This window comes from Papaver somniferum, chromosome 1 (genome assembly GCF_003573695.1).
Source record: "Papaver somniferum cultivar HN1 chromosome 1, ASM357369v1, whole genome shotgun sequence".
Taxonomy (NCBI): Eukaryota; Viridiplantae; Streptophyta; class Magnoliopsida; order Ranunculales; family Papaveraceae; genus Papaver; species Papaver somniferum.
This window is the reverse complement of record NC_039358.1, coordinates 172,120,720-172,133,819: the sequence shown is the minus strand read 5'-3', so window position 1 is coordinate 172,133,819 and position 13,100 is coordinate 172,120,720. Positions and strand designations below refer to the sequence as shown.

Genomic DNA, 13,100 nt, shown 5'->3' with positions numbered 1-13,100 from the left:
AGGTGGGAATATATTTAACTCTTTTGTAACCATTGTTATTTTCTTTTACAAAGATTTATGTTTGTGAAACTCATGCATTGTTTGATTGTATATTTCATGCATTATTTCATTTTGAGTTTCGAAAGTTATGTTGATTCTTTTAATCTTTCCATGATTTGGAAAGGAATTGTAATGCATTGTTTGTCTTTGTGAACGTTTGAGAAATAATAATTTCCATTTGAATGCTTGGGGAATAAGAATTCCTATCTGTGGTATATAGGAACTACTCCTTCTTTTATACCTACTTACTTTCAGCTTTTACGCAATGGCTAGGGTGATACATTGCAATATTATTATTGAGTGTGGTTAGAACAAATATTATACATTGTTTGACGAAGGAGTTAGTTCCATATACATGATTGTTTATATCTGTGAATTGGTTGCCTTTTAATGTTTAGGAAAAACATGTAATGTTTTCCAGATCATTCTAGTGATTACTTGAAATTTAAATGTTATTTCCACTGGGAAACCCTTTTAGGGATGATGTGCTCACCCATTCCCACTTTCAGTTTCAGAGACAGATCAGAGTTGCGCAGCGAAAGCTTCAAGGGTTGAGTTTTTGTTTGATGATTATATTCCACAGATGGAACCTCAACAATAGATTTCCAACACTATTTTTCAACATAACATAACCTTTAGATTGAGCACATCAAGACCATCTCTACCTTTTTTTCCCCGCATATTTGAAGACAAGGAAAAACCATAAAACTCATCTGATCGCAGTTATATCTAGATATCCTGAGAAACCTTTTATGATCGCATTGAATAGAAGATGGGAAATGGGGAAGTATTTCCTAGTTTCCCGACCGAATATCTCAGAGACGTAAAGATCACTTAGAGTTATAGTTTTCTAAGCTCCCAGCTTGGGAATACTTTATAGCTAATAAGATGCTCTTCTTTATCGTCTATAGACACGAGCTTTAGTTTTTGCTGAATGGATCAGTGTGAGCCTTCCAGTTCTTTGTTTTTGGTGTATTGCAATAATTTTCTTTTATTTTATTTTTTGCTGAATGGATCAGTGTGAGCCTTCCGGTTCTTTGTTTTTGGTGTATATTGTAATGTTTTTTCTAAATTGGGTCAAATGGACGAGTATCCAACAAACCTGGTCGTGATGGACGGGTAAAATATTGTATTGGGTGAAATCGACGAGAGACAAATAATTGTAAGACAAACTATTATACCCTCCACTAAGCTTTGTCTTCCTTTGAGATAAGAAAAAACTTCAGATCTTCTTTCTCAAAAATATCGGACTTCTTCTCAATCATCGGCATCATCTTCCTCCACCATCTCCACCACCACAAAACACGAGTACCACCAAATACATCATCTACCTCCACCACTTGTGTCGTCTCCATCACCACCAAAAACCCCGCATCATCTTCCTCTAACACCATCATTGAAATCATCATGTTTTTCTAACACCATCATCAACACCGACGCTAACCCCACCATCATCCACAATGAGTTTGCTTAATGCACTAATTTAATTGAAATTTTCTAAATTCATAAAATGCCCTAATTTGATTGAAATTTCTCAAAAATTCATAAATTTAATGAATTTGGGTTTTGTGTCAAATCAATTTCACAAGATTTGAAATGAAGATCATGGTCAAATTGGTTGGTTTCAAAACCCTAATAGTGTTTTTGATTATATTTGATTTCAAAATGGTTTTGGTTTTAGTTTATGAGTTTTCCATCTTAGTATACACTTTGATATCATCATGTGTTATCACTGGATGAAATTGGATTCATCATGTGTTGCCACTAGATGAGCCTAGTTTTATCATGTGTTGCCACTGGATAAAATTGGTCTATGTTATCACTGGATGAAATTAGTTTCACTATGTGTTATCACCGAATGAAATTGGTTTCATCATGTATTGCCACCGGATGAGCCTAGTTTTATCCAGGTTTCATCATTTGTTGAAATATGTTACTGTAGTTTCATTATGAAATACAAAATAAATGAAGACTTGTTTTTGCAGTCCTGACTGTGGAATTTTTTGCATTCCTGATTCAATCTGTTATTATCTATCATCAGCTAATTGAGGAAGATTTATTGGAGAAGAAGAAAGACAATGTATTTGAGGAAGAAAAAGCATGTTCTTCTTTGAAGCGAAGGTCTCTGCAACATTTAAAGAAGACAATGGCATATTGGTCCGTTCCAGATAATTAATAAACAAAATTCTGGGTGGAATTCCCAAGATGGATAATAGAAAAGTATCTTTCCAATTCCTGTCCATTTAAGCAGTATCAAACATTACATGTATTTTTCATCCAGGAATTACTGTTTTAGGGCTATTTGACCAATTTCGTGTCTCCTAATTTGGTAGCCAAGGGAGCCACAATGTGTACCTAACAACCAAAACAATCTTAAATATCTCTAATCAAAGCGAAAGAATGTAATATATGGTTTTCACTTCATCATATATACTCTCCCGTCCCAAATTAGTTGAGCTAGTTATTTTCAAATTTTATCCCATTAATAGTTGACTTTATATCATTTGATAGTCATGTTTATTTTCATTAGGTATAGGTGTTTTAAAATGCTTTTCAATGATATAAAATTTATGGATATCCATAATATAGTTTGAGAAATAAATCATTTTTAAATTGTATTACTAGCTCAACTAATTTGGGACAGAGGTAAGTATATGCTCTCTGATTTAATAAGAAAGTATGCTTTATTGCGTGTTCAAAACAAAAGAAAAGAAATCTTGATGATCATAAAATGCATCATTAACAGTGAAGGCTGATGATCAACCTCCACGGATGGTTTGAGAATTTTAGAAACATGCATTCTTTCCGGGTGCAATTAAATACGCTCACTGCCATAATTTATCATACGGGACCGACTCTTTGAATTGCCTCTTTAATTAGAGCGAGATACTTGTTATATGTAGTAGTCTTATACTATTCATCATGCCTTGCGCAAGTATCCTTTCGCTTCGTGGTGCATGATGAAATAGTAATATTTTCAAAAACCAAAGGGTAATTTGATTCACATCGTTTGTAATCAATGCATTCATGTTCTTTACATCACAAACTTCATTCTTTCATCACCCCCTCGTCTCTCTCTCTAATATTTTATATCCTTCTTCCACTCTCTCTAGTCTTTCATATTTTTAGTTTTCCATTGTCTGTTCCTTATGTTTTCATTTTTTAGCTCATCACTTGCACATTTGTCTCATTAATCTACCACATATATATAAATAACTATGAGCAAGCCGTTCATCTCTTCTTCATCTTTCTTCTTATGTCTTCTGATTATAGTTACTATAAGCATTGCAGCAGAATGTAGCAAGAAACCAAACAAGGATGCCAAGGCTACTACCGGTGGTGGGCATGAATTGAAAGTGGATTACTACTCAAAATCATGTCCAAAAGTAGAAAACCTGATCTCTTCAGTAACCACTGAAATGTTTAATACAGCGCCCATTACTGCTCCATCGACTATTCGTCTCTTCTTCCATGATTGCTTTGTTGATGTAAACTTAACCTACTTCTCTCTATTTTCCTCTGCTCTTTTTTATTTTCTTCCATATAAGCGCAATTTAGCATTGGTATATAGTCATTCAGCTAGTATGTACCTGGTGGTCCAACTAATATTCCTTTTTGATCTTTCCGCCGTCTTTTATGCATGACCTATCTTGTTTTCTACCCTCGCGGCGCATTTTAATAAAACCTAGTAGATTTCTTTAAATTTTGGATGATCAAATTGAGCAGTGTTGGGGGTAATGATGCAGGGTTGTGATGCATCAGTGTTGATAACAAGTAAACCAGGGAGTGGAGATTTAGCAGAACTGGATGCGCAGGTTAATAAGAACTTTGCAAATGAGGCGTTCGTTAGCATCCAAAAGGCAAAAACTTTGGTTGAAAGCAAGTGTCCAGGTGTTGTGTCTTGTGCAGATATTCTTGCCATTTCAGCACGAAATTTTGTCAACTTGGTAACTACTTATTCTCCCTCACTCTCTTTTCTTCCTGCGACAAAGCTTTACTGTAAAACAACCGGCAAAAGTCTTTTTACAACTTTACTTCAGTGGATTTTACTTTACTCATTTCCAAGTTCCAACCAATGTAGTTAATATCGGCCGTATCGGCCGATATATCGGGGATATTTCGGATATCGGTCCAAAACGATACGATAAGAAGGATATCGGGGATACGATATTCACCCGATAATATCGACCGTATCGGTCGAATATCGGCCGTTTCGGTCAAATATCGGCCGTATCGGTCGATACGAAATTTTCCTACATTTCCTGATATGAGACGGTATTGGTCGTTTTCTATAAAGTTTAAGGGTAATTTTGGCGAAGAAAGTCTTCCGGATGGTAGTAGAGGTGCATGTAGCTCTCGAAGCAAGTCTACTAAAGTTACTCTTTTGTTTTTTTGATAAAATTGATGTTATCTATTATATTTTATCCGAAAATGTGTGGAGAAATGTTTAATATAAAATTATAGTCTCTAAATCTAGAACCGATATTTCAACGATAATATCCCCGATATAAAATCGTACCAGTGTATCGTTCTCGGCCGAGATGAACCGATATCCGATATTAACTACATTGGTTCCAACAACAATCATGAATACTGACAGCCATATAGGTAGAAAGTGATACCAGAGAGGAATAAATGTATGCCATCTGATAAATGTATGTGCCACGATTGATCACAAACATAATTGACAACCGATCAAAAAAAATGTCCGTTTAAGCACTTTGTATTGTGTAATTTCTTGTAAAATAAAAGACTGCGACGAAAGTAGGATATTTGATTTGATCAACATGATAAGAGATTTTTTTTTTTACCACGCACAAATTTGACTGGCGCGTGAAAAACAATGTTTCTTTTTCTCCTTTGTAATAATAACTAACTTCGGTATAGAAAATATTTTACTCGCATGTTGCTCCGGCATATTTTAATTTAACAATATTATAACCAACCGTTATAAAGAAGAAATCCACGTTAGGAGTTTAGTGACCAATAAAAATCCGACTGAGCCAAACAAAATAGGGAACAGGATGGATGGAGTCTGTTGGAGATGCTCTTAGTTTAACTAGTAAGGTTTTTTGCAGAACATACCTGTTGAGGTATTTTTGTGATGTTTTCTGTAGTTTGTTTCTGACAGCTGTCTAGTCTTTTCCATGATGGTAGTGTTTTGGGTTTCTAGTCCTTTCAATCTGTTCTCAGTACCAAATGGGGACAAAGACACAGTGATATGATTTTTTATTTGACGCCTGTTATCTGTCATCGATGTTGACTGCTATGATTTTGAGACATTTTTGGTAGCAAATGAAAACATTTCATCCAATTCTTGTTTTTAGGTTAGTTTTCTAGTCATCGTGAACAAAAGGAATAATTGATGGCTCAATATGAATCATTCTAATTATGGACTAAGTTTTCTTTTCCTGTTCCTTTTATCTAGACTGGAGGACCTTACTATGAAGTCAAGAAAGGAAGATGGGATGGAAAAATATCAATGGCAACTAGGGCGACCTCAAACATACCAAGACCTAATAATACAGTTGATGAACTTATCAATCTCTTTGGTTCCAAGGGATTGGGTCTCGAAGACTTAGTTGCCCTTTCAGGGGCACACACAATCGGTTTCGCTCATTGTAAGAGCTTTCTCCACAGGCTTTATGATCACCAGGGAACAAACAAGCCTGACCCATCCATCGATCCAAGACTCCTGAAAGCTTTAAGAACGACATGTCCACGTTCTGGTGGTAGCAATAACGTAGTTGCACCGTTCGATGTTACTACACCCTTTACATTCGATTACGAATATTACAGGAATCTGGAAGCGAAATTGGGTATTTTACCCACAGATCAAGCTTTGTTTACGGACCCTAGGACTAGGCCGGTCGTTTTGGAGCTAGGAAGGGATAATAAGAAATTCCACAAGGCATTTGCCAAGGCAATGGAGAAAATGGGTAGCATAGGAGTCAAAAGAGGAAAGAAACATGGTGAAAAAAGAAAAGATTGTAGTCAGCATATGTCATAGACTCATAGGTAAACGGTTGTTCTCTTTCAATATTGTTTTTTTTTCTTTTTTTTTTTGTTGGTGTTTTTGTATTACCAAAGAAAAAAAAAATGCATAACTAGTGGGGTTTATAAGTTTCTGTTCATTTTGTTATAAGCTTTTGATGATGCTGAGAGATCTTCATCTTCTCAACCAAATTGACCAACAGAAAACCCCCGGGACTTGAACCCGGGTCTCTCGGGTGAGAGCCGAGTATCCTGACCACCTAGACTACAACAGAATCAGTTGATGAGACGATGCAGTAAAATGAAATAGTACAATAGAGCTAATTTGAACGCAGAAATTGAATTATCTAAATAGTATAGGATAACACCCAACTGATATAGAAATAATACTCTAATAAGACTGCTGATGCATTGATAAAAGCTATGAAACATTCGTTAGTTATGAATGCTATCGCCTATCGAGGATGATTTCTTTGGAGTTAATACCAGAAAAACTTGCTATGTACTCAAAGACACCTATCGCTTGTCCCTCTCTCATGGCTTACGCACATTTCTTAGCAACACTATATTCCGTACTGCAAGTTGATAGTAATTTCAACATCATTTGCTTCTTTTTCAAGCTTGGCTCCGTCCACTGGTCACACTTGGAGCCACCTAAATTCTAAAAATTTGGACTTCATTAAATCTCGTTTACACCAATCTGGGATTTTAATACAGATGTGATGCTACTGTTAAGGATACCCCGTTATCAACCAACTATTAGAAAGGAAAGAAAGAAGAACTGGAATAAGATTACATACTTTTAGTCCGGTAAGAAATTGATTCAAACTTGGAAAACAAATCTAGTTTTGAACATTAGCACGATGATCCTACAAAAACACACAATAAAAACTGTTAGCTAACGCGCTTACTTGGGGTCTAGTCTGCTGTTCAAGTTTGCCCCCTAAAATATTATGTTGAAAACTGGAAAGAAAGATACCTCTTACAGCCTTGGGCATATACTGGCTTACTCTGTGAAGTGCAAATAAAAGAAAAGAATGTCTGGCATGGAAATTGGAACACATTAAAGTTTGAAATTCCTACTCATGAAGTATTCTCTTTGAAGGAACAATTAAAAAAACAATAAAAAGAAAAACAAGCCCAGCCTTCTTTTCAAATGTACACAAAGAGTTTAAGAAATTTCAGTTGGAGACTTGAAAGACAGATAAACGATTATATTATAACAGAAAACAATTCTAAATTCTGTAGTGAGTTCTCTTCGTCTCAGTGTTCTTATCTAATCGGTCCTGAATTAAACGAAAGGGATTACGCATACACAATATTATAAACACACTTCATACGTATATTATATTATACATAATAAGAGTAAACCAATAAAACAACTAACCCGTAACCACAGAAGTCAAACAAATAAGCTTAATATAGACACTAATCCTTCTCTTTATGGTTTGAATCCTAATAAATTCCCTTAACTAAGCTATTCAATGGTTTAAATTACAAGTTTCTTGCTGTTTTTCTTTCCCATTCATGGAATTGGGATTGATGTTAAGCTAACTTCTTCCAATAAGAAAAGATTTATAAAAAACTCGTAATTGTTGCTCTCACCGCTTTTATGAATACTAAACCACCGCTATTGATTGCCCTTCGAAACCTGTAACTATGCCTATTGAATTGGAGCAGCAATACCGTGCAGAATCCAACGAACTCCTACAGAACGCATGGGCTAGTTTCATATCAGGAGATTCACCGACAGGAGAAAAAAGGGGTAAAACACACACTAATCCTAGCTCATCTCAAGACTGGGTCGAATTGCCTCGTCTTGCCAGAAGAGATGGAGCAACAGAACTTCTACAAAATCTGCCAAGTCTAGGAAGATGGATGTCGATGGGTGCAGATAGTTGGGAAGAACTGCTAGAAGGAATTGTGCCGGCAAACAAACTTGAGCCATCTGGTTATAATCTTGAAGCAGAGTTAAGCCACGCTGATACGTCCTCAAAACCAAACACAATGAGGGTGAATAAGGTGACTACCAGACATTACAGAGGGGTACGACAGAGACCATGGGGAAAATATGCAGCAGAGATAAGGGACTCATCGCGGAAAGGCGCCAGAGTTTGGCTTGGAACTTTTGATACAGCAGAAAAGGCCGCACTAGCTTATGATAAAGCAGCTTTAAGAATGAGAGGACCAAGAACTTTCTTGAATTTCCCCTTGGAAGTAGTTGCTGAAGCTTTAGAAGAAACACATCAAGAACAGGATTTTAATGCCATCCCCAAATTAAGCACATCTCAAGCAATTCAACCCAACACTAATGTTAACGAAAAATCCAGCCGAAAAAGATCTGTAAGTGAACGCGATTTGTACGATGAATTGATGATAATGGTTGAACCACAAACTTGCAAACAATCAGACAATGAGGATATGTTTGGAGAAGGCAGTGATGTACTGGTGTTTCAAGACCTTGGAAGTGATTATTTGGAGAGCTTATTCTCTTCATTATGATGAAGGAAATTTGAACTCAAAAGAAAGCTTAGCTTAAACTAAAAAAAATGTAATTAGGTATTTTTGCAGGAATTAGCTGCATGTAAGTAATTGGTATGCCAACGACATTCTTTGAAACTGTGTACTAGACTACTGACAAGGTAGAGTCAGTACTCATTTATTATGAATTTTGTATCTCAGAAAATGGATGTTCTTATGTGGTATTTGAGCATCAATAAGTAATTTATGATGCTTCAAAAGAAAAAGAAAAAAAAAAGTAATTTATGATAACAACTATTTCATTCACCTAGTTTCTGCTTAAACCCTAATCCCTAACAAAAACCTAATCTCAAAAAATGAAATTTGGAAAAGGGTTAGGGTTAGGGTTTCTTACCGATATTATCAAGAAGAATTTGAACCCGTTCTTTGATGTTTATTCTTTTCATAAAATTGAACTTGCTGAAATGATTCTCTATTGCAACTTCCCGCGTAGATATTGAGAGATGCAAGGGGAGAAATATGTTTTGAGGGAAAAAAAAAACGATGTATCTTTACTTTTTCTTTGATTTCTCCATTAATCTCATTTTGGCGCTAGGTCCAGTTACTTGGCGCAAGAGATTGGGACATACTATTTCCTAGTCCTTCATTTTGGGTTTGGGCATTGGCACTCCTGCTGGTTAGCACGAGACTCAAGAGTCAACGGGAACGAAGGATGATTCACGAGTCATGACTGTTCATGCACCAATTTTAAATTCACCGATTTATTGGTATAATTCAGTTGACAGAGCTGGAATTTGCTGACATTGTTATATTAACAACATCTTACAACTTCAATATTAGGCGCTAACTTTTCTACTTTGTAACTCTTTTAGATATCTTATGATTTTAAAATAAATTGAAGAAAAAGGAGCAAATCGATGAAGCAAATCCGAAAGTGTAGACATATTTATGGAGATGTGTTCATATGGGATGGTAAAGTTGTTTAAAAGGTTATGTACCCAGTACCCACAGTGATCCATGACGATGGAAAAAAAGAGACGAGTATAAATAATATTGTAGTCTGTTAAACCAGAGAAATTGAATCGGTGCAAACGGCACTTGTCTGCATTCATAATTCTACCCTACCAGCATTTAAAAAAATTACATAACCCAAAAGTGTTCTCGCGCCATGAATTCAAACTGTGCCTATTAATTCTTTCATTCCGACTCGGAAATTTTCTCTCTCTTGGAGATAGCAGTTGATGTCTCCGTTGAGTTTGAAACCTCGTTACTTAAAGAATCCAAAGATTCAGTCTTGATTTCAGCTGGGAAATTGAGTATTGCCTTGGAACCCCGCATTCGAAATGCAGCTCTGTCATAAGCTAATGCAGCTTCTTCAGCAGCATCAAACGTTCCTAACCAAACACGTGCTCCATGTCGAGCTGAGTCACGAATTTCCGCAGCATATTTTCCCCATGGACGACGCCTAACACCTCTATAATGCTTCTTTTCGATGTGTCCTGTGGGTTCGATTTTCACCTTGTTTCCAGTTGATGGGGTTGTTCTGCGGGAAGATGGCAAGGATAAGTTGCCCCCTTCATTGTTGTTGTTTCCGTTGCCGTTGATGGTCATGGCTTCTTTTAGAACTTCAAACAAAACCATCTCCTGAGAGTCATTTTCGTTGAGAGGGAATTCAGTATCTGACATTCCTCCTCCTCTTCTACCTAATTTCAGCGAACCTTGTAAAGAAGGAAACATGAGTTTTCAGTTCTTAGCTCTAGTTGTGTCTTAATCTTCCTAGGATTTTGTATTTGTATGGTGTGTGTGCTGTAGATTTGTAGTTATTTAATTGAATAGATAATATATTAAGGTTATGGTGGTGGGGGGAAGTTTGATTTTAGTAATATAGATATCAAAGATGGTGTGCTACTGTTAAGACTAGAATAAAATTGGGAAAGGAAATTTGAAGAAGGTGGGAGGAATCCCAAGTTTGATGAGGTGATCGCATCTTATTAGTAAAACATGGTCAATGTAATTGGTTGTGTACACTACTTAATTTGCCAACTGAAATGTCATTGGTAAAAGGGAGCCACTGGGTGATTCAGAATTTTAGAGAAGAACCTACCGTGTCCGAATCAGCGAAGTGACATCAAGTACCCGGATGCGGAACAAGAAACTTGGAAACTATATGAAGTCAGCAGGGTGCTAGGATTGACTTGTGGTGGGCTCCAGATCAATCAGAACTCGACTTTTCAACGACTCTGACCGTCCGGATACATTACACGACTATTAGTGAAAAAGACAGTCAAACCTCAAGTCAAGAAAACAAAATGGACTGTCAAAATTCATTGCCCCTACCCCTATGTTACCATTTTGCTCACGTGTCTTATATGATTATATCAAACCTTATCTGGCGCTAATTTATTTGTTTGCTTTTTTTTTACACTAGACTAGCTGTCAGTATACAACATCCAAACTCCTTAAATCTGAGTGGATTGCAATTACAAGATTCGAACCCTTACCTCCGTAATGGGAGGGAGCATTAGAACCATCAAATCACTTGATGGTTCTTCAGTTTGCTTTTCTTTTTGATAGAACTAGTATATGGTTCGATAATAAGTGATGTCATATGTTCCGATTTTGATCCATGTTGTTTTATTTGCAGTTATTAAATAACATGATAATTGATTCAAGTTATTTTTATTTATAATTGTTATGTACTAGCAGTCATTTTTGTAAAATTAATCTGTATGTTTTTTCATTCTAACAGTTCATATTGTAAAATGAACTCGTATGGTAGTTGCTTCTAGTAACTACCGCACTAGTTCATCTTTGATAATGAAGTTGTATAATAGCTCATTTGGTAGTTGATTTTTACTTAATAATAACATAAAGTTGATGTTTTCAAATATAGTGAAAGTGGAACTCGTTATATTTATCTTGTGGAGAGCTTTCCAAAAATAGATATCATTTTTCGTTTATAATTAAGAATAAAAATACTAAATTAGCAAATTGTGATGACTATATATAATTAAATAAACGAAAAATACTAAATAAATGATATATATCTAACGGGAAAAAAAATAAAAAGATATGTTATAGTTAAATAGTTTTTCCTTTTGAGGCAAAAATAAAAGAGGAAAATGCATAATCCTGACACTGTTTAAATGAGGATGACAACATCCTTGGTGGGTAATTCACCCTCGGACCAAACACATTTCTTTTTACCGAATTAAAATATATTTTAAATAAAGGACCTTAGTGCAATTAGACCAAGTTAATGAGATAAAACCTACCCATTGTATTTTATATTAGGACTATGAACATAAATGTGGATTCTTTCAGAATTCAATATTCTAATATATAAACTTTCTACATGTAAAAGTTTAGCATTTTTCTGATAGCGCGATTTGTAGTTTTCGAAAGAAAAAAATATATTATAGTCTTTCATGCTATTTTTTTTATATAGTTAATGAGGTCTAGTCTTACAACTCTTTTCCATTTTTTTATTTATTTAATTATTAAACATATTTATTGCAAGAGACAGCTGATTCCTTCGGCCTACAAATCGTAAATTACCAAGACTAACGAACAAACGGAGATTATTCTTAGCCTATGGTATTTGAGACCACGAATAGGTCATCCTCCACCATTTTTCTTGATTCGTTCCTTAAATAAACCACGATAAAGCATGATTCATGGGTTGTTATATCAAATTTCATTGATGACTTAGTGGCGTGTTAAATCTGCAGAATATTGGAGAAATAAGAAGAATTTCGAGTTTGGGTTTTTTCACTAATAGGAAAATAAAATGAAATGAGGAAGAGAGGAGAAAGAGATTCGGAAATAATAATTATAATTAGGTGTTTTTCTCTCTTATTTTGTTACACGTACTAGAAATAACCCGTGTCCTAACGACACGACGTGAGGCTAACAGAGAGTTCTAATAAATATCTAGAGATAGCTTGTGCCGTAACGGCACTGCTTTAATATGATGTATGACTGGTGTAATTGTTATTTTTTCCCGGACTTTCAATCATGTTCCTTTGCAAGATAGCTTACTATTTTGTTTTAAGCGAAAATAATGTCTAAAAACACATTGTGAAATTATTCATACACATTATCCAAAAGGAACACAAAATAATTTAAGTAATAGTGTGTATGCATATCTCACTTATGAGTTATGAATAAAAATAAACAAATAAATCTCATTTCCATTAGATTCATCATGCCACCACTACATCCAATTAATGCATATATGATATATTATTATTTCATTTAATGTTTCTTTGAATATCTTGAGTTAAGAAGTGAAGCAATAATTAAAGATTAATAAATTTGGATTCATAATGAGAGGGGTTACAGAAACGACAACCGCCGGATGTCTTTCGCTGGGATGGTTGGATGCAACGTTTGTCTCTCAAATGTTATACGACCGTCCAAGCTCAAAAACCCATTCTGTTTTTGTATTATAGAATTTTTTCCGAGTTTATTTTAACATTAAAACGATCATTCACGATGTACACTTTATAATGTTACACGTTTTGTGGCGTCACATAATTAACATAGTCTACTATTATTCACCAATACCCGCCACCACCATAATT

General features: G+C 35.3%; 3 protein-coding genes and 1 long non-coding RNA gene across 5 annotated transcripts; 2 read left to right on the top strand and 2 right to left on the bottom strand.

The window, feature by feature from the left end:
* Nucleotides 1–3,098: 3,098 nt before the first annotated feature.
* Nucleotides 3,099–6,062, top strand: LOC113334123 (peroxidase 19). The gene is made up of 3 exons (XM_026580476.1): nucleotides 3,099–3,527; nucleotides 3,786–3,986; nucleotides 5,468–6,062. Exons 1-3 carry the CDS (start codon nucleotides 3,258–3,260, stop codon nucleotides 6,047–6,049), a joined length of 1,053 nt encoding a protein of 350 aa, XP_026436261.1. The 5' UTR covers nucleotides 3,099–3,257; the 3' UTR covers nucleotides 6,050–6,062.
* Nucleotides 6,063–6,330: 268 nt separating this feature from the next.
* On the bottom strand, nucleotides 6,331–9,119 carry LOC113308135. 2 transcript variants are annotated; one of them, XR_003339523.1, is made up of 3 exons: nucleotides 8,909–9,119; nucleotides 7,013–7,074; nucleotides 6,331–6,902 (listed from the first exon to the last, which is right to left on the bottom strand). It is a non-coding gene; the product is annotated as an uncharacterized LOC113308135 (long non-coding RNA). The 2 variants fall into 2 exon arrangements; XR_003339521.1 differs by lacking the exon at nucleotides 7,013–7,074.
* LOC113308121 (ethylene-responsive transcription factor 1B-like) lies at nucleotides 7,670–8,902 on the top strand. Its single transcript, XM_026556609.1, has one exon. It carries the CDS (start codon nucleotides 7,693–7,695, stop codon nucleotides 8,533–8,535), a length of 843 nt encoding a protein of 280 aa, XP_026412394.1. The 5' UTR covers nucleotides 7,670–7,692; the 3' UTR covers nucleotides 8,536–8,902.
* A 439-nt stretch (nucleotides 9,120–9,558) lies between the features above and the next one.
* Nucleotides 9,559–10,341, bottom strand: LOC113308127 (pathogenesis-related genes transcriptional activator PTI5-like). The gene has a single exon (XM_026556617.1). It carries the CDS (start codon nucleotides 10,249–10,251, stop codon nucleotides 9,712–9,714), a length of 540 nt encoding a protein of 179 aa, XP_026412402.1. The 5' UTR covers nucleotides 10,252–10,341; the 3' UTR covers nucleotides 9,559–9,711.
* Nucleotides 10,342–13,100: the final 2,759 nt, after the last annotated feature.